Below are 22,199 nucleotides of genomic sequence, written 5' to 3'. Positions count from 1 at the left end.
ATGAGATGCCTCTTTCTGACTTCTATAACACAGTTTTCAATGCTATTCTTGTATCTACTGAAAAGAAAGCCTTATTAGTTCAATAGACATTGTTCCCAGGTATGCCACCATAGCATTGCTCCTCTGCTTAACAAGTCATTGCTCCAATAACTTGTTTTCATTGGAATGTGCTTTGTAATATGAAACTTTGGAGATTAGAAACCTGGAGCTGAGAAGCCTTTTAAATGAACTGAGGAAAAGTAATGTATCTACTCACGTATATGACATTTCTCTGTATTGATCAGAAGACCCAAATCAATTCACTCATACTTTTTCAGTATCATGATACTAATCTTAAACATCACAGAAAAGGCATCTTAAACCAACAATGCATCTTGAACCATTAAGTTGCACTGCAGACCTAACCACGGACAGGCAAATTGTAGCTACCATTCCACTTTCCTTTCTTTTCATTTTTCTTAGTGATTTCACAACTGTCTACAGAATTTGCCTGTCTAGTTTTCCTTTTCCATGTCAGGATTGAGCAGTTAGATAGAATATATTGTATCACTCAATATATTTTACAAAATTTCCGCTCTCTGGTGGTAGAAATTTTACTTCTCATAGCAATCACTTGCATTTTACTTCCCTTTATGACAAATACACATGGTTTTCTGACTGTACAAACTGAGTCCATCATGAAATTTAGTGCGTGAATGGGAGTTCTACAGTGTGATAATGGGTTCTTTGGCTCTGTGCCGCCACTTTTACGTGATTTTCCCCCATTTTTTTCCTAAGGATAATCATATTTAACCATTATGTGAAGGAATTCTAACTATATTTAAGCTCTCAATATTTTCAAATTATTTTTACACTCCCCATTGAGTCTCTTGTCATCTAAATTTAAATTAGGTTATTCCTGAGAGAACTCAGTAGATTCTTATTGATATTTTATACTGTGAATAGCTGTGATCTGTCCAATCCTACCTACTCTGGTGTTTCTTCTTTAACTGTCGGTTCTGGTGCATATATAGGGCTCTTCTACTCCACTTCCATGGTGGGATAATTTGAGTTTCATGTTGGGCTTGCACAAAAGTCATCCTGAATGAGTGGGGAAACCTTCTCCCATGCATAGGTTTTGGATTACAACTCCCATAACTTTTTATCATTCATCATGCTAGTAAAGATTCCTGGGACTTAAAGACCAAAACATCTCCTAAACCATAGTTTGGTATTATCAGAATGAGCCTATGTTTGCCCTGGACTTGATGGTCCACCTTCCTTTTCTAGCAGAGCCACAAGGCTCAGGAACTTTTCTTTCCATTCTTGATGCACCACATTATGGTTGAATTATGGTTTACCATTCTGTCTGAGACAAGACACTGCTTTGCACAAATGCAGGGACTGAACAAGATTGCCAATGGGAATCTGATAAATTTTAATAGTACAAAACACAGATTTTTCACACAGGAACTTAGAAAGCAGCATAACAACAAGGTAAACCATTAATTCATCTAGCTGAGTATTAGAGTTGCCAGATGTCCCTTATTATAAATAGCAGCACTAGTAGTAGTTATTGTGTGCCTTCAAGTTGCTTCTGGTTTATAATAATCCTAATACAACCCTATCATGAGGTTTTCATGCCAAGATTTGTTCAGAGGCAGTTTACCTCTGAGGCTGAGAGAGTGTGACTTGAACAAAATCTCCCAATGGGTTTCCATGGCCAAGTGGGGATTTGAACCCTGATCACCAGAGTTGTACTCCAACACTCAAGACACTACACAATGCTGGCATTTCTTTTTAAATAAACTGAACAAGAAGTTTTAAAAAATCCTGTAATTTGGGGTGTGGGCCCTTCATATATATGTCATATAATTTATTGATGTGGACAATATGATATTCATGGCTACAGTATGTTAATTGAAATAAATTTAATTTGTTATTTCAGTAGAACATGAACTTCTTAATACAGTATCTTCTTCTTCATTGTCAACCTGTATGTCACAAATTTCTACTATTCTTTGTTTAGAAAACCTGGAACATTATTTGGTATTGTCATAATAAATTGCCAGCAGATCTTTGGGACTTTGGGCAGGGACCTTGTCCTGCCTAGAGATAACAGGGACTTAACCTGGGACTTTCTGCTAGCAAAACATGCACGCTACCACTGGATTATACGATTTAGTCACTGAGCCATAACATCTCCTCATAGTCTTATGCCAGTTGAGAATCACTTGAAAACCTGGTTTTCTCAGAGGTTTTGTAGCACGTTTGAGACTGAGACAGAGAATGAAAGAAGTTGGGAGCACAATCTTTTGTAGACATAAATCTACTTCCTCAGATGCATAAAACAAAGTAAAGTCTACAAAAGCTTATGCTCCCAACTTCTTTCTTTCTCTCAGTCTCAAAAGTGGTACAAGATCTCTTTGTATACTGATCCAAACTAACACAGCTAAGTCTTTGAATTCAGCCAAGTTTTCTGTTTCAGATAAGTAAGCTGACAAAGAATGGTACAGAAAATAAAGGGAAACAAGAGACCAAAATGGATGTAGATCAGCAGGGAAAAGAGTAAGACATTCTTTGCTGAAATAATAACATTATAAATACTTGCAATAAACCAAGCAAATATGTTCTTATATCCCTTGATTTACTATTTGAGTTCAATTCTATACATATCTACTCAAATGTAAGTCCTACTATGTTCATTGTGACTTACTTTCAGATATGTGAGTATAAAATTGCTACCTGAATCTCTTTTATCTTTGTTTTTTTTAAAAAAAAAAACAACTAAATGTAGGTAGTTTTGGTTTTAAATGTTTATATTAATTATATCTGGAATTTACAACATCTTTTCAGGTGAACTTTAAAGATTCCTTCCTGCCTTTATTTTATTTTTTCATATTAAAAGGTCAAGGACAGGATGCGCTACAAATGAAGGGCTTAACTATAGTGGGGGGGGGGGGGGAACCCTATTTTCCATACTGAATATGTCCCAAATCTTATTTCTAGTTGTAAATAAGCAAAACACCTGTCACATAATAAAAGGCATAATTGTATATGCAAAGTCTGAGTTCTTGAATGTGAATGCTTCCAATATATGTCTAAAATTGCAACTTCTGCCCTCCTTGTGTGCTTATAAAAAGCCCCCCTGGTAGTGTGGAAAACACTTTTAAAATGTCCTAAGGGAAAAGTTTCCCAGAGACTTTGAAATTCTTACTATTTCTGTCTTCTTTGGAGATTTGTAAAATCAGCTCTCTTCTGTGGTCTCTCAAAGTAAAAAAAAGAAAAATACCCCCTAGATATATTCCTTAGATTTTCTATTATACTTCACAGCTTTCTTGTGGTTTCTGAAGTAAGCTTATGTGAAAATCTAGAGTTATTTTTTCTTATTGTCTCTCATTTCTATTTTGATTACTTTCTCAGCTTATACTTTTGTAACATGTTGGAAGCATTACCAATTTAAAAGTTACAGCTAACACATAACAATTACAAAATGAGAGGGGATTAATAACCATTAATATGGGGGAAGTTACCTATTTGTCTAATTTCCTCAGTTTCTCTGATACGTTGTGTATTAAAATACTGTAGGAAAGGAATGGAAAGGATAAAGGCTTCAGAGACATAGGTATATTAGACTGGAATATTAGTATGTAAAGAGATCTTGTAGCACTTTTGACACTAAAGAGATTATCTATCGCATGAAGCTTTCCTCCGAATGCAGTTGCAGCTTTTTAAACATCCAAAACAGCAATGGTTATTTTCACATCACCACACAATTGTGAATTGATAGCAGGTTGGCAATGCATCTTATCACACTACCATTCTGTTTTCTGGTCAGCAATCCGAGATTAAGTAAGTAAGTAGTCTTGCCTTAATTGATAAGGAGGTCTGTGTAGTGAAATCAGTTTAAATGCCCTTTCTCCTGCCTCATCATGAGTAACAAGTCTTGCCTTCATTGGGAATTGGGATGGATGCAGTGAAACCTGGTTAAATCCCCTTCTCTCTGAATCACCCCAGAATGACCTATTGCACATGCTTCAATAACAGGTTAACTGCAGGACTGACAACTAACCACAGGATTTTCCCATTCATTAAAAACAGTGGCAGAAGAACAGATTGACAGTTTCATTCCCACTTCCATCCCATTATTTAAGAACAGTGTGATATTCTCCTAACTGTGTGATAGAAGCTTTCTGTAGACTTGGGGGTCTTACCACTTACTGTAAAATCCACTTCCCGATCCGGCTCAGTTCCGCTATGTAAATCAATTCCAAAAGGTCCCTCATTCACACTATGAATTGGGACCTTTTTTGGAACCACTGTTTTTTTACATGATTGTCATTCCCATTACTTCCTGGCCTTGTCTTGGCTCTCTCCCCCGACCGCAGCACTCTGTTTCCCACCCTTCTCTCCATCCTCCTCGCCTCCTCTCTGCTCCCTCCCCTGGCTGCAGCACTCTGGTTCCCAGCCGCAAAACAAACTCCAACTCCCAGAATCCCATAGCCTTGAGCAGCCTAAGTGATGATGGGCATGAGAGGGCAACTTCCACACACAGCTCCACACATCTTCCCTTCCTCAGCTCCTTCTCCATGGGCGAGGAGGAGAAGGAGCCTTGAAGGTGCCCAGAGGTGTCCTCACTGCCAAGGAGGACAAGGCTCTGTTCTCAGCCTCCACGCTCCATTTCCCAGCCTTCTCTCCATCCTCCTCCCCCTCCTCCTTTCTGCTCCCTCCCAAGGCCTTGCCTTGGTCCCAGAGTAGAGTCCAGGGCATTGACAGGCCAGGAAACACAGCACAGAGGCCAGGGGAGGGAGACTGGGGAAGGGGCCAAGGTAAGGCTGAGAAATGGAGTGCTGTGGCCAGGGGAAAGAGCAGAAGGGAGGAGGAGGAGGAGGAGGAGGAGGAGGATTGAGAGAAGGCCCAGGGACCGGGGAGGAGGAGGCAGACAGGGACCCTTCTTTTTTTAAAAAAAAATCAAATTTCACCGAAAAATTGATAGAATGATTTAGCAAGTACTTGCAAAGGCCTTACAAAGTAGTTGCTTGACCAATCTATCGATTTTTCGGTTAAATTTGATTTTTTTAAAAAAGGACCCACAAATATAGCACTCGGGGGGGGGTGACATCTTTGGGAAGGGATGGTACACACCCCTCTGCCTTTTGTCCCTCCCCTTTGTCCCCTTTTTGGAAAGACTGGCGTTCTCATTTATTGGGTACGCTTCATAGAATCATAGAATCATAGAATCATAGAGTTGGAAGAGACCACTAGGGCCATCCAGTCCAACCCCCTGCCATGCAGGAAATCCAAATCAAAGCATCCCTGACAGATGGCCATCCAGCCTCTGTTTAAAGACCTCCAAGGAAGGAGACTCTATCACCCTCCGAGGGAGTGCATTCCACTGTCGAACAGCCCTTACTGTCAGGAAGTTCCTCCTAATGTTCAGGTGGAATCTCTTTTCCTGCAGCTTGCATCCATTGCTCTGGGTCCTGTTCTCTGGAGCAGAAGAAAACAAGCTTGTTCCCTCCTCAATATGACATCCCTTCAAATATTTAAATAGCGCTATCATATCACCTCTTAACCTTCTTTTCTCCAGGCTAAACATCCCCAGCTCCCTAAGTCGTTCCTCATAGGACATGGTTTCCAGACCCTTCACCATTTTTGTCACCCTCCTTTGGACACGCTCCAGTTTCTCAATATCCTTTCTGAATTGTGGCGCCCAGAACTGGACACAATATTCCAGGTGGGGCCTGACCAAAGCAGAATACTTCTCCTGATCTAGACACTATACTTTTATTGATGCAGCCTATAATTGCATTGGCCTTTTTTAGCTGTCGCATCACACTGTTCACTCATGTTCAACTTGTGGTCTACTTGGACTCCTAGATCCCTTTCACACGTAGTTTCATTCAGCTTCAGAATTGATTCTTTGGGGGAAAAACACTTTCAAATTGGTGTCAGCAAACCCCAGGTTTTTTTGCATTTACCCCACTTCTTTCCTCCTGGAATCACTCAAATGAGGATCGGAAGCAATTTCAAATGGTAATGAGGGTCATTTGCCCTGAATCATGCTTCGGAGAAAACTGTAGTGGGAATGACCCCTTGGACTGCTTCCTCAGATGCATACGGGCGATGACAAGTTCAGTTTTTACTATGGTCATTGAGGGACAAAGGCAGGAGTAAAGATGTTGCATAAGGGCAGGGTGGATGAATGGCCATATGAATGATGGAGACAAATTTGGAATGTGGTGGGTGCAGGCTGGGAACCAGAAAGGAGGTATGATTAATTGGCTAAGAGCACCCTTGTAAGACTGGGGTGTTAACCTGTATTATAATTGTGTAGTGTGCCAAGAAGCCATTGTGTCTATGAAACTCACTATTGATGGACTGGAGTTTGTGGATATATTGTAAATCAGCTGTTTCTCTTTCCAATCTCCCTTTATAATGTTTTTGTTTTGTCTTGTTTTGTTTTGTTCAAAGATCACTGTCCTGAGGTCAGAGATGGAATGCAGTTGAATAAAAATGAAAAGAAATAGATTGGATCCAGCAAAAGCCTCCCCCAGATGGAAGATTTTCTGCCATGGATAGAGAATTTTGAGCCATTTTCCCAGTGGACTAGGAGAAAAGACTATGTTTGTTGAATCCAGGTCTACTTGCATTCCTCTATATGCCTCCAAAATCTGGACTGCAGCCCAAATGAATCCTCAGATAAATGCACTGCCTTCCCTACTCTTTAAACTTCCTACTCTTCAAAAAGCAAAACACAGATTACACAGTATGTGACCAGCTTATATTTGTAAAAAATATTAGTTGCTTAAAGGGTCTAAGAGAATTTTTTAAAAATCACCTGGCTTTGAACCCCCTGGGGAAGGGAAACAGGTTGCATGCATATAGCCCTTTCCTTAGTAGGTATGTCTTTTCTCCCTTGATGAGAGAAGGGGCCTGCCCTGCCCCTTCAGTGTTCAGATAAAAGGAAATAATGTCAGGGTGAGAGTCCTGTCTTGATTTTGGGAAGGAAAAAAAAACTCACCCTGAATACTGCTGCTCTCACTGCTACAGGCTACTTCAGAGTGGCTACTGTAGACTCTTTAAGAGATCCAGCTGGCTAACTTCCCTTCTTCTCCTCTATAGCCAGCAGCAGAGTTCAGTGTGAGAGAGCAGTCAACACTGGAAATATTAACCTGCTTTAGTATTTATTTCTCCTTCAGGAGTCACTAAATATGCTAATACAGGCCTTTTGCTTTCTAGTTTGTCCTCTCTTCAATGAAAATAGGAAAATATGATAATAAAACTATGGTCTAGCATGTTATGACTAAACAGTGCTTGTGAATATTTTCATTTCTCTGTTGTGGATCAACTACATGGATCCAGTCCATTTCACATACAACACATTACAGAGCTTAAATGACTGACTGGATAATTGTGCCAAGCTATCTCCATCCAAGTATAGTTGCAGCTGATGTATAATCTGAAAGTGAAGAAAAGCACTTCAAGTCACACAGGTTACTTGAGCTTCTAATGAAAATGCTGAATACATCACCATTTCACAAAATTCCCCAATAAGATAATTGTGAAATTAACTTAAGCCCAATAGATTTCAGTAGGAATGAAGTTCAATTAATTTAGTCTCAATTACTGAATATGACATGCCTGGGTTTTCTTCAGTTTTGCTTCAGTTTTACTCAGTTTTCACACAGAGTTCATTTTATTTTATTTTTTTAAACCAATAGATAGAAGAAGCCCTTATGCATTAGCAAGAAACTGAAGACAAAGTGTTCAAGCATCAATTAATAAATGACAAGGTGTCAGCTTGTCTCCTTTCTACAGCTGTAGTCATATTCCTTCTTCTGTTCTTAGGGTTTCTTCACCCATCCTTCCACAAATGAACATGGTGATAATTAAATTGTTTTTGTTCAATCTTATCATTATACCAAAATGCAAACCTGATAACTTGCAAAACACTACCGTGCCACTATCCATTCAAGATGAAAGTTTAAAAACGAACACACTAATTCCTGATAGATTTACTAACACAACTTCCTACCATCAAGCTAGTCATAGAATATTCACTGTAAAAAGAAAAGTGTATCATCTCAATGCCCTGAATAAGTGATAGCATGTGCCATTTCATCCTACAATAATCAGGAAAAGCTGATTTTATCAGTGATAAAAACCCTCTTTATCACTAAAATGACATTGCATTCATGCCTAACTCTTGAAACAAGAATTTTGAATTCCTAGTCAAATTGAATACATATCTTTACATCTTTCTGAGATGCACTGATGACATCTTCATAATCTGAATAATGAAGAAACCCCTTTCAAATTCTCCCAAGTCATCAAAGAGTTGTACACCTTACCGGGACGAATCCATAGAAGGTTTACTTTCTGAACACCATAGTGCAAGAAAGAATTTGAGACAGAAATACTAGTTTGCTGAGTCTACTGAGGAATACTTCTTCTTTCCTATAGTTACTCAGAGTATATTACATGATCCACCCAGCTGTAAGATAATTGCCCTATATCGCATAGGCTTATTACAACTAAAGGGTTTTCTCAAGGTATATTTAAAACTACAAAGCCAATGCACTTAACACCACACTGTATATTTATACTTAGCAGTAAGTTCCATTGAGTTTCATGGATCTAAGAATATGAAAATCTGATGGTCTTGTTTTTGTTGAAATTTTTAGACTCTCATTACTATCATTGCTCCATGCCAATATGATGTTAAATTACAAGATTTCTTTCTCATCTCTGTTACAGAAAACCTTATTTTCTGCACAGAAAATAGGATGTTTGTGTTCTAGCTATCTACTTATCTGCACAGAAGTATTCCTCCACAACACTACAGGGCATTTGAATACAGGGAAAATACAGGAGGATAATATTTGTTTTCTCCCACAGCAGGGAGAAAACTGCCGTAATTATTTACCCTCACATGTTGAAGATTTATCTCTCTACCACTGACAGAACAGATTCTTCCACTGCCTGCAATACCTGCACCATATGATCCTAAAATCCATCCCAGAAAATTGAAGGCATCTGGAGATGGGGATGAGAGGGACAACCACACAAGTACAACTCTAGTCACGTGACACTGGATGCCACCGTAAGTCCTAAAACAAACCTTATTGGCAGATTGGATCCTTTCTGATAAGTGAGGTCAAAGCTTGGAAAAAGTACACCAAAACTTTCTCCTTAGAAGAAGGAGCTAGTCAATACAGTTCCTATTAATAAGCCAACAGTAAACATACTGTACAGTTATACTCAGCTTTCAGATAGTTTGTCTGACGTCATAGATGATGAATGAAATACTTTCTCAGCCTTTCATCCACCTATGTGTTGACTCCCCAGTCATCATCATAAACTTTATTGTATATAGCCAATGACCTTTACAATATATAAAATAAAATAGAAACAAAATGAAATATATACAGAATTAAATAATAGTTTTAAGAATATTAGACATAACTTTAAAACTATTTTAACAAAACCCTGTAAAACCAACAAATTAAAAGTGAGAAGTTCATATCTATTAAGCTTATCACACGGAGCTTGGCAATGGGAATGGGAATGGGGCAGAACAGAAGGGAATGCAAATGGGGCAGAATGGGGGGAAATGTGTATTATCGCACGGGAGAATGCCACCGATGCCACTGGGAGTCCTTGATCCATCCCCCATCTGTCCCACAGCAGCTGATTTTGAAGAACGATTCTGAACAGTTCATCAAAATCAGCTGCTGTGAGACGGATGGAGAACCAATGAGGGACTCCTGGTGGCATCGGTGGTGATCTCCCATGCAATAATATGCATTTCCCCCCATTCCGCCCCATTTTCATTCCCTTCCGTTCCGCCCCGTTCCCGTTCCCCAAGCCCCATGTGAGAAGCTTATATATTATAGCATGTTCCTTAGTAAAACAAGCATGCAGTTTCTTGGCAGCCAATGGAAACTGGGCTACTGAGCATGTGTAATAAATAGCCATGTATCAGCTAACAATTCCACCACTATTTCCTGAGGTGTGCAGTCTGTATATTTCTGAATAATGGGTGATACAAATCTTTGTCTGAGTCAAGAGTAAAGAGGGCATAACATCAAATATTGAACAATATCCTCTATTTGATTACAACCAAATACACATTTTCTATCTATAATTGGAATATCTCTAGATCTCCCATCAAGATGGAGTCAGTAATGAGCTGGATGAGGGAAAACAAACTCAAGTTGAATCCAGAGAAAACAGAGGTACTCATCATAGGTTCCCCAAGTCCAGACAGGGAAATTTGCCATCCTGTTCTGGACGGGGTTACACTCCCCCTAAAGGACGAAGTACGCAGTTTGGGAGTACTCCTGGACTCATCTCTACAGTTATCATCTCAAGTAGATGCGATGGCCAGGAGTACTTGGTACCAGCTTTGGCTGATACGCCAACTGTCTGGTCCCTGTCTGGACTGAAAGGACCTTGAAACAGTAGTACATGCACTGATAACCTCTCGCTTAGATTTCTGTAATGCGCTCTACATGGGGCTACCTTTGTACCAGGTTCAGAAGCTTCAATTAATTCAAAATGCTGCAGCCAGATTGGTCGCCGGAACCTTGAGGTCAGACCATATAACACCCGTTTTAAGATCTCTTCACTGGCTGCCAATTAGCTTCTGGGCTCAATAAAAAGTGTTGGTTATTACCTATAAAGCCCTCTATGGCTTGGGCCCGAGTTACTTGAGGGAACGCCTCTCCCTACACAATCCGCCTTGCACCCTCAGAACTTTGGGGAAGTACATATTGGAGTACCCTAAGGTGAGACTTGAATCAACTCACCCAAGATCCTTCACAGCGGTTGCTCCAAATTACTGGAATAAACTTCTGGAAGAGATTCGCCTTAGTTCCACCTTGGACGTTTTCAAAAAATCTTTGGAAAACACATCTCTTCCGTTTAGCATACCCTCCTGACTCTTCCTGAGAAAACTACCTCCTCATAGAATTTACTTCAAGATGCTGGATCACAATTAGATATGATGTTTTTAAGATGCTATTTTACTTTGTACTGTATTTTACCGTGTATTGTAATGAATATTTGATGTTGTGAACCGCTTTGATCACTTTGGAAAGGCGGTATATAAATAAAGTTTTTATTTTTTTATTATTAAGATATGCAGAAAGCATCTGCTGAAATCTAGCTTCTGTGAAAGCCTTTTGGAGCCGAGGAAAAGTCAGGGTTTCAAAGTACTGGGGCTTTGCATGATTGATTTGTATCTGTGTGTACCAGATGGAGAATGGTGCCCCACCTATGGTTGCTCTGTCTTGGTTAAGATTGGCCCAAAACACAGAGGCCAAAAGCGCCAGCCTCAGGCTGATCTGGGGGGTGTGGAATACAAATTACGCATGCCTCCACAGCTACACTGTGGCTGCCTAAGGTGGCCCGGGGCCACTGGCAAAAGGAGTACAAAAAAGTGCCCCGTCGGTGACCTGTTTGGGCCTGCAGCAGTGGCCAGCCTTGGGACTGTGGCATCCAGTCACACCAGTCCTGCACTGAACAGGGAGAGATCGGGGATGGAACAGCTGGAGGCTTTACCCTATCATGATCAAAAATCCAGTTCTTGAGATCATGAGAACTAAGTCTGAGATACTTTTCTATGTTGAGCTTATAAACGTTTAATTTGTCTTGGCTCAATTGTGCCCAGCCACCAATACTCAGTTCCTCCAACTGGCAAAGTTTGCTGGGGGAATGATCCGAAGTCCATTTAGTCTGAGTTAGAATCTCAGATAAGACAAATCAATTCTAGCCACTATTGAGGTTAGACCCAACTCACCCCTGGGGGATGTCACAAAATATGTTGCAGGTATTTATTTTGCAGAATTTCAAGATTAGATTTGACATCTTCACCCCTGATTTCTGCTCCATATAGCATTTCCGCAATAATTTTGGCTGCAAAAGCTTTTAGAGCAACAATCACTAGACAGCAATAGATTGAGGGCTTTACCACACAAGCCCTGTTTTTACAGCAATCACATCAATTATTTTTTAAAAAGGGAATATACTACATTCAGAGCAGCCAGTATCACCCATTTTCAAAGTCATGCAACTGGGGCTGTTGCTGCCATTGCACCCTCTTCCTGACTCTCTCTTTATCCTGCCTCCCTGCCATATGCCCTACCCAGCATGCCTTTCAGCTTTTTATTTTTATTTTCACTTTTTTCATGCAAGTCCAAAGCTTTGCCACTACAAGAGTTAAGTTTAAAATAAAATAAATGAAAATAAAACTGGAAATCATGCTGCTTGAAAATAGCAAGGTGGGATGAGGGAGAGGAGAGGAAATTGACACTATATGACTGCCAATTGTGCAACAGCCCATGCACCAACATTTTGCATCTGGAGACTTGTGCAATTGCAAGGCCATTGCAAGGTTTCCTATGTCAGTTAAAAGTATCACAGGAGCTTTGGGTTCGGGACAGAGCAGCTAATGGTCATAGGCCTTGTCATGTGATAAGTATTCCCAAAACCGCTTTTTTTTCCTTTTGTAATCGCAGTTTAAAAACCATGTGTAGCAATATCCTGAATTAGTCTGCTCTAGTTGCAACGAACCTGCAGGATTCCAGCTGATAAATACCAAAAGAAAATAAAAATAATTTAAAGCTAGCCTCTTTTTCCACTGATAATCTCATCCTGTTTTTCTTTTAAGTGTATGTGCTTCCCATGAGGTGCACAATTTTCTTTCTTTCTTTCTTTCTTTCTTTCTTTCTTTCGGAACAAATGAGTTTTCTCTCCACAGCAACTTTCAGCCTGAAGCAAGACTGTTTTTTACTCATCAATAAGGAGGAAACTGCATTCAGTGCTGTGAAGGTAGTCTTCACCAAATAATATGGATATCATTACTTTATTTGTAAAGTCTTGATGTATTCAACACATGCAGCACTATATAGAAGGCTTAAACTTCCAGCAAAAAAGATTTGTGGCAAAGCATATGACCTTCTCCCCACCGAAATGGCCATCTCCTAATTAGGCAATGCATCTGATAGTCATTAACAGGAATGAGATAATGAATCACTTTCTCTCTTCTTTGTTAATTTGCTGTAACCAAGCGGCTAATGGATGTCAGAGCTGAGTGATTGCACTGATTATAGTGATTTATAGTTGCAACAAAACAATTTAAAACCATTCTGATTATTCATGTTAAAGATTCTTTATGTTTTGTTTACCAAATATTTTTCATCCTTTTTCGGTCTCTATGAAGACTTCTTTACAGGGCAAAAGAATATGCAGAAAATTTTAAAAGTTTCAGGATAGGGATTTTGTTTTTGTTTTTTTTGTTTTGGTATTGTTTCAGTGTGTGACATTTTATTTTGTTTATAAAAAAAATTACCCAGTAGAAATGAAAAGCCTTAGGGTGGAAAGAAAACTTCAGTGGTGCCGAGTTCAAAAGAAGGAGGAAATAAGAGGAAATAAGAGCAACTTCAAGCCACTTACCTTGGGGCTCTCAGTCCCTTCCTCATGCTCTGCAGACACATCAGTAGCCAGTATCTCTGCTTTGATGATACCCAGAGCCCTAAGAATCCAGCTGTGTTGTCGTTTTATTTGCCTCTGTAGTTCTTTCCATTGACTTGCAATCATCTGCAGCATGTCCTTCAGTCCTTCTCCAAAATGAGAGAAACAAACTGTCATACATTCAATTTCATCTTTCAGTAACATTATTTATACAGAAGGCAGCAAAGAATTCTGAGGGCAACAACTACCCCACCAGCAGCAGCAGCTCCACAAAAACAATGAAAATTCCTTCCTAATTATTTTGCCAGACTTTACTGAGCAAGCTGATCAGGAATTCCAATGGAGTGATAGTGTAAACAATAGGACAGGGTCAAAACGTGACATGGAAACAGTGTGCTAAGTTCTGATTGAAGACAGCAAAGAGAGATAAAGTAATAATCTGTCACTCGAGTATAGAAGCACCACTGCAAAAATTAAGGCTTTAGTCTACTGTTCAGGACATATTTTTATTGTTTTATTCCTTTTTAAAAAAAAAAAATTATTTGATAAATATGCAATGGCATATTACTCATCAGTTCTTGAGAGCTTGCTACCATTCTACAAAACCTTTAGGGCATTATGCAAATCAGCCATATGATTTACTATAGCATCAATGTTTGTAGGGTATGTGTGTCTGGTTTAGGTTCAAGAGGAGATGTGCAGGTACAGAAGTAACAGATGCAAGAAGTTGAATAATAATCACATGAAAACCTAGAGGACAACTTCATCTCAAAATGCAACACAGATATTTTTTTAAAAGGGGGGGGGGGAGTTTTCCAAGCAAGCCAAAATAAAGCCAGCAATTTCTAGGAATATAGAATGTTTTGATTAAAAGCATATTATTAAACTAGTCACGCCGAGTTCCAACAATATGACAAAAGTTATTATTCATCCTGACTTAAGGCTTATACTGAAAAGGACAAGCATAACTAAAGGAAATAACTATTCCTAATTTTAAAATCTTTCCTAATAAATACTTTGAAATTGCAGGAAAAATTAGCTTAAATGGCAAAGGAGCCTTTAACCAGTGCAATTACTCATGCTTGCTATGTAAAAATATATGTGTGTATAGATATGAAATCCTAATTTATCATCTTAATGTTATTTCCATAGCACCTACATCAAAGAACATGTCAGCATGAAGTTTTCAGTGATGTAATTTCAATTGAAACTCAGCTGAGCAGCAAGACCAAAATAAAATGAACAGACTATTTGCTGGCAGTATTTCATTTTATAAGTATCACAGCATTGTATGCAGTATATGAAACATTTATAAATCTTGAAGGTCAAACTGATAATGTAAATATTAATAATACATAAGGACGTGAATATATGCAGTAATTTACAGCAATGCTTCTTTATTCTTTAATAGTCTGGAGACATAAAGACCTGCAATATTTCAGAAGGATTTACCTGATTTGTGAGATACTATAAGATCAAGAAGTTGGCGTCCTTCTTCTACAACAGCTTCCTTCAAAGCACAGTGACTATCTACATTCAGCTTAAAACTCTGCAAGAAAAAATATTATCCATATATTTATTTAAGTATCAAATGATGGAGAGACATTTTAACATGAGACACATGTTCAAAATTATTTGCTACTTTTATCAAGCACCACAGCACCATTTACCCAACAGCCACATTCATTTGCAATAAAAAAGTTATTGATATTTGAAACTGAACTCAGAATGTTTCTGTGAGATTAGCAAAGTGCATCTGTGTTGAAACAGCTGACAAATCTAGAAATTCATTAGGTTTTATGCAAAGTCCTTACACTATATCTGGAAAAACAGTGTCAGTAACACATCCACCACAGATGGCTCCTATTTTTCAGATATATTCCACACATTACTGAATAAGCTGTCCAGACATAAACAGAAGCAACATAGATTAGTATCTATTAACACAAAACATTGTAACAAATTAATTTTGTTAATCTGCAAGAGACTTCTTTTTTGTTCATTCCAGAATCTTTCATGATGCCTTACATCATGTTTGCTTTTAAGGGTTCAATAAATATTGTTGTTTTGCAATTGCCTACACAAGAACTATGTGTGTTTATTTTGGTGATAATTGCATTCATGTTGACAATTATACATAGGAAACAAAACAAAGAAGCTACAGAAACTCTTTGAAAAATTATTCACTCTTGATTATTTGATAAGATGGGTTGCAAATTAGTCTTTACAAAGGAGGACCTGCAAAATCTAATTGGAAGGCTCTTATTTTTGCACACAACCTTACTCATTATACACACTGAAAGCACTCATTCTAAGATGTCTGCAACCTCCTGTTGCTCCTTTTTCCTCAGTATACTAGAACTGCTACCCAACATCCCTCCCACTGCCATGGCTACAAAGTTTGGGGCACTCTCTCTCCCCTGTTGTAGCAAGTAAAAAAATTTTTGCCATAGAAGTTAATAAGGATGGTTAAACTATTGATTTGTAATTTCCCTAGTGAAATGGATTATATAGTGCAAGTCACAGCTGCTAAGCTCTTCAGGAGTGTTCCTCCCAAACTAAGTGTTAATCCAGTTTTATTTTATTTTATTACTATGCCATTGGATACAATATGTACAAAAATGCTTATAGATGTATAGTTGGAAAACAGGAGCTTATAAATTTATAGTTGAAAAAGAAGACATATATACAGTGTTGCCAATTCCTGGGAAATTTCCATGTTTGCCAAATGTCCAGGAATTTTCTGGGAATTTAACCTTCCCGCCCAAACATACCTTTTCGCCCCCCCAAAAAACCAGCCCCAAAATAACTTCCCACCCAAAAAAACCCACCCGACATACCTGATCCAGGAAGTCCTGACCCGTTTAGCCTTCCCATAGCGTCTTGCAGCCCCCCTGACCCGGATGTCACAGCCCCTGACCCAGACATCCTGCCCCCTCCCGGGAATTTTGGAGGCATTCCGGGAAGCCAGTCAGGGAATTTCCTTCGAGGGTGTTTGGCAACATTGCATATGTAAAGTACCAAAAACAGGACGTTGAAATGGAAATTTATAACAGTATAAGCATGCAGAAACTGTTGCAGCAACTTTAAAAATATTGAAAGATTATTGTGAAGCTGAGGGGGAAACACTGTTTGAGGTATGAGGAGTATGAGGAGGCAAAAGGAGAAGATAGATAATTTTTCTATAGAACAAAAGTGAGTCTGTGGACTATGTTAAACTGGATCACTTTGAGTTTGTAAATACCAATGAAGCAGACAAGCTTCTTGGAAGTGTAAGGAGGACAACATACCCCCTCGATCCCTGCCCATCATGGTTGACCACCCAGGGAGGTGATGCAGTGAAGACACTACTACAATCTATAATTAATGCATCCTTTAGGGAGGGTAAATTTCCAGACCAACTAAAACAAGTGGTGGTCAAACCGCTTTTGAAAAAACCCTCCCTAGATCCCCTGGTAAGAAATAATTACAGACTAGTCTCCCTTTTACCATTCTTGGACAAGGTGATCGAGAGGGCAGTTGCTTTCCAATTCCAAGTTGTCTTGGAAAAAGCCAATTATCTGGACCCATTTCAGACTGGCTTCAGGACAGGATACAGAGTTGAGATTGCCTTGGTTGCCTTAGTTGATGATCTCCGTCTAGGCATCGACAGGGGAAGTGTGACCCTGTTGATGCTTTTGGACATCTCAGCGGCCTTCGATACCTAAGGGATAGGTATGGATACTTGTCTTTTAGGCTTAGGCTATTCTGAAAGGCTTGCTTCTTAAGGGCTTCTATCTCCTGTTAAGCAAGCAAATTACTTTATCTATGTGTGATGACTGGTCCTCCAGTCATCTGGGAACTTCTTCTGAACCATAAGGGGTTAATCTGGGAGGAGGAACATGCTAATGAGAGATGACATCACATGCTAATGAGCTGTAGCATCATAGCTGATGTAAGGTCTAACGGACCAATCAGAGAGTAGGACCGCGAGATTCAAGAACTTTCTATGGGAAATCTTTAAAAGGCCCTTTGAGGCCATGCGCTCCTTTGTCTCTCCCTTGATCCTCCCCTGAGGGGGAACCAGATGATGTCTCTTGGAGTCTGGGGGACACAGACTCAGGAATGCAGGTAGAGTTGGCAAGGAGCCAGCTCCCTGATTCCAAGAACTCAAAAGGACTACAAATCCCATCTTCCGTGAGTAGTTAGGAATGTGTTAGCTAGTGCGTTTAGGCCTTTTGTTATTTTCAACAATGGCTTGTCTGGAATGAACTCTGTAACTATGTTCTTTGACCTGCAAGGCAAGGAGGCTTTGCAAGAGCGATATAAATTCTTTCTATCCTATTCTATCCCTTTTTAAAAATAAACTTCTTTCTTAAAAAGCATCTGCTGTCTCTCTGCTCCTGTACACGCGCCTTAACTCGGCTACTGATTGCTCTGGGTTAGCAAGAAAGGAAACTAGATCTCTCTCTCTCTCTCCCCAGCAAGTCTCAGTGTGTGCTTGGGAAATATAGTTCATTGACAATTCACTGAGTGGTGGCAGCGAACAGTTCTTTTTGTAAAGGGATCCCCTGAGAGTAATCGTCACGCACAGGGCTTTGCCCTCAGGGATCATCACACTATGCCATACTGCTCCATTCCAAGACTCACTTTTCTTCTTCTTTTTAATTCTTCTTTTTTCTTCTTTCCTACATCTAGCTCTTCTTCTACTCCCAGACTTGAGGGCAGGGAAATGCCCAATTAACTATCTGTAAGCCACTCTGAGAGCCTTTCTGGCTGAAGAGTGGGATATAAATACAGTAAATAAATAAATAAATCTTCTTCCCAAAGAAAACATGCAGATTAGCATGGCTAACAGCAGAGCCATTTGATGCATACTAACACTTCTTCTCTTGAAAGAGGAGGCCTTCTTGTTTTCCTGAATCTGACAAAGGGGCAGGTACTAGCTCTAGCAAAAGGCTAATGATGTAAAATGATACAATTCATTACAGAATATTTTAACTTCCACCATTAATTGGGTGAAATTGCTAGAAAGATATTGCAAATCAATACTTTCTAAGTTAATTAACAAGTTATTTTTAAAGTTCTGTCCATTTCTTCTGCCAACTACATCAGCCTTCCACTGTGTTATGTTATGAATCTGTTAAAAATGAATTTTAGGGAGGGGCTGAGGAGGAGAGATGCCAAAATTCCTCCAGATGGAACATTACAGTAAGCCTTTCCCGTTCAAGAATCTGCTAAATATTAAAACAATAGGAGCCCTCTTCTGCATTTAACCTGGCAACCCTGAATGTGAGAAAAGGTCTTCAAGTCAGAGGTTTCCAGCAGTGTATAATCCCAGTTGTGACTTATACAACCTTTTAGTTCTCCTTTCCTACATGCCCTCTGATTCCACTGCTAGCAGAATTAGCTGTCTTCTTAGCTTCATCCTTGCATTTAGTGTTTGAAGAAGCCAAGGGCTGATGTCATAGTGCTGGCAAATCAAGTATTTATGGATATTTTTCAATGAAGGGATATTTTGTGCTCTCAAAGCTACTTTTCAGCAAAATTCCAGGGAATGGCCTTTATTTCAAACTCTGAATCAATTGTATTCACTTAAAGTAAGTGCTTCAGCTGATTACCATATCAGTCAGTTACTGGCAAGCCCCCAATATTTGAACCATTAAGAAGGCAAAAACCTGTGATGTCTGTGTACAGATATGATAGATTCTAGAGAAAATAAAAGGAGCTAGAAATATGGAATTGGAAAACCAGAAAATGCTGTCAGACAGGTTTGACTTGCAAATATTAGTAATAAGTTCCTTGTTTTATGATCAACATCATGGTGGTACATAAATTAAATCACACATAAAGCAATCAACTTCCATAACAGTTGGTATGCAGCTGGCTCCAGGTTTCCTGGATTGCATGCCATTTTGTATGCATTAATTAGTGAATAATCAAAATGTTGATTTAATAGAAGGTTTGACTCTGGCAGTTGATAGAATTTATTAAATACTACAATTTCTTATATTGTGCAAATCAAATTCAGATTTATTTTGTATCATGATATTAAGCATGTATCTGTCTCATTAGTATCCTACCTTTCATTTCTGAAAACCTAGGTGGCCTATGACACATCTATTTGAAAGTTTCCTATTTAAAAATAGTATTGGAAAACAAATTAAACATGCAGCATTAAAACCAAATTTCAGAATGCGAGAATCAAATAGGCCCAAATGCTTAGCTATATACATGCTTTTTACAAGTTTCCTAATAAGTATAAAATTGATTCTTAGCTGTCTATAACCCGCCATAGAATAGTAGAGCTAGATGAAACTATGTGAGTTTATCCAAATCAAGGCCCTGCTCTGTGACAGGATTTCCATTGCAGGAGGTAACTACAGCAACCTGAACAGGTTATCACCCAGTTTCTGTTCAAATATCTCCAACAAAAGAAAGCCCACCACCTTCTGACACAGTCTGTTTCTGTGTGAAGCTTTTCTCACTCTCAGTTTCTAATTATTTGCAGGTCATATTAGTTTCTTTCCAATTTCCACCCATTGGTCCTGCCCTCTGGAACAACATGCAAGTGGGTCTCTTGTGTCTTTAGTAGAACCAAGGAGACAGCAGATGGAATAGAACCCCTGCTTTAAAGCTGCATAAGTGTTTCATACAAAAGGTTAGAATACCACAGGCCAACTCATCACATGCTGTATATGGTTTTGGCATTCAGCTGCACTGAAATCTAACAGGAGGCAATGAAACTGACAGAGTACTAGTTCTGTGAATTGGACTTTTCTTTCCTGTCCATGAAATATGGTGGGGTGAAACAGGCAGTGTCTTCGGGGATATGCTGCTTTATAATTGTGTCCACAGATATCTTAGCAAGGTCTACATGGATTAAATGCGAAGAGATATATGTGCTTTCATATTTTTAAAAGCTATGTAGTTGCACAGAAAAAGGGTCAAAAATCAAATACATCTTCTTGTACTGGGTAAGAAAGAAAAGATACCATCATCATCATCATCATCATCATCATCATCATCATCATCATGCTTTACTTATATAGTGCTGTAGATTTGCATTAATTCCCACTCCAACACAAATGATGGAATCTAGGAGATGTAATCAGTTCTATATTCAATTGCTAGTTCCAACTAAATGATTGATTCAGCTAGACATTGAATCAATGGAAACTGGATAAATCAATAGATATTTGTTTATTCTATGGCATCATTGGGCCTACTGTAGTTTTGACTAGAAAGTGGATTTAGAGCCTCAAAAGTAACTTTTTAAAGTTCTACTAATAAGGGGTTAACAGAAAACAGTTTCCCTACAAACCTCAAACATGACAATGCTCAAAAAACCCAAAACCATGCTGTGCTATTTTTGTACTACATAACACTCAATTTGCATTAAACCTTAAAAACAATTGCTTCTTTCTGTAATTTTGGAACCTAATTTAAACATTTTAATTTGGTAGAAATATTCACTTTTAAATCTGAGGTAATTCTCTACCGCTTCCGCCCACCCATAATAAAATGTTATTTAATGCCAAAACCAGATGAAAATGAAATGAAGCCCAAAATATAAACTGGGTCAAGGACCCAAAAGAAAGGGAACACCAGTACTCTTTGTGTAGCAATATTTTTTTTCTTAAAAGCTTCACTTTTCATGAAACCTTTTCTAGAAGTTCTTTTCAACCAAGCAAGCCTGAATGAGCCATGGCAACATTTAATTTACTGTTTACTTAAAACAGGCTTGTGTTGAATAGTTTGTAATCATGCACTTCACAAGAGATATGCCATGCGGGTGCCTCATGTAGCAAAAGAAAACCTAAAGGACCCAAGAGTAGGTTGGGTAATTTCATGTAATTGAAGCAGAGCATAGATGCAGCTGGATGTGGTGCTGCCTCAAGATGATGTGGATGTGTTTGATAGGAAAATTGGAAAAGATGAGGTATTCTTCTCCATTAGAAAAAATAGACTTGCTGCCCTAGAAAAGATTCATTTAACATAACATATCAAGTATACAATGCAGCTTGATTTACAGGTGCACCTATTAACCAGTAATAATGTTGACTGAAGAAGTAAAATATGATGAATAAAGATGGGCCAAAACTCTGGGGCTTGATTTGCAATTTTACAGTTGCACAAAACTCAGACTTGGCTTCTAATTTGCTGCAGAAGCACAAATAGTGAAATCCAGCAACAGATTAACCAATAACACATTGGTCTTAAGGGAAAAACTCTTTTCTACAAACAGTAAGTATCACTGCAAACAAGAGCAAAATAGATGGTAGTTGGTTTCTTGTTACATTATTTCCACTCAGGTGTGTCTCTTTTTCTTTCTCAGTCATCAAAGTTGAGCTTGTCACATCCCAGAGAAAATAATCTGACATCAACAGACTGAGCACGTTTAATGTCAAGAAGACAGTTTTACGAATGGAAGGATAAGCAGATGGATACTTCTAACCAACAGCCACATTTGAACTCAAGATTCTAATTTACTCAGTGTAAAACACCAGTATTCTTTCAAGAATGAGAAATCTATAGAGTTCAATCTAGTGGAATACAGCTAAAGTGCTCATCCGTAAAATCCTGCAGGTTTTTAAAAGACACTGTTTCCTGCTCCTGTGCCAATGTGAACATGTGGGTACATACACAAGAAATGAAAGAGGAGATTACAGACACTATGGCTTTCTAAAAACAAAAGGGAGGGACTTTAACTGGATGATTGCACATAGGGAGAATGCAGGTGACATTATAAGCCAAGAACC

General features: G+C 38.8%; 1 protein-coding gene across 7 annotated transcripts in view; it reads right to left on the bottom strand.

Moving 5' to 3' along the window:
- The window catches only part of AKAP6 (A-kinase anchoring protein 6), a 330,076-nt gene that overhangs the window by 188,173 nt on the left and 119,704 nt on the right, over window positions 1-22,199 (bottom strand). For 5 of the 7 annotated variants that reach the window (XM_089522088.1, XM_089522091.1, XM_089522085.1 and 2 more), the window contains exons 6-7: window positions 14,911-15,007; window positions 13,441-13,607 (exon numbers count right to left, since the gene is read on the bottom strand). In XM_089522088.1, coding sequence (XP_089378214.1) covers window positions 13,441-13,607; window positions 14,911-15,007 — 264 coding nt within the window. The remainder of the gene's footprint in view (window positions 1-13,440; window positions 13,608-14,910; window positions 15,008-22,199) is intronic. The other 2 variants (XM_089522084.1, XM_089522086.1) reach the window with 1 other exon arrangement.

The sequence above is a fragment of the Sceloporus occidentalis genome, unplaced genomic scaffold (assembly GCF_023333645.1).
Source record: "Sceloporus occidentalis isolate IW3139 unplaced genomic scaffold, rSceOcc1.0.p SCAF_4, whole genome shotgun sequence".
NCBI classification, from domain to species: domain Eukaryota; kingdom Metazoa; phylum Chordata; class Lepidosauria; order Squamata; family Phrynosomatidae; genus Sceloporus; species Sceloporus occidentalis.
Note: the sequence above shows the minus strand (reverse complement) of the source record. Positions and strands in the feature narration are given on the sequence as shown.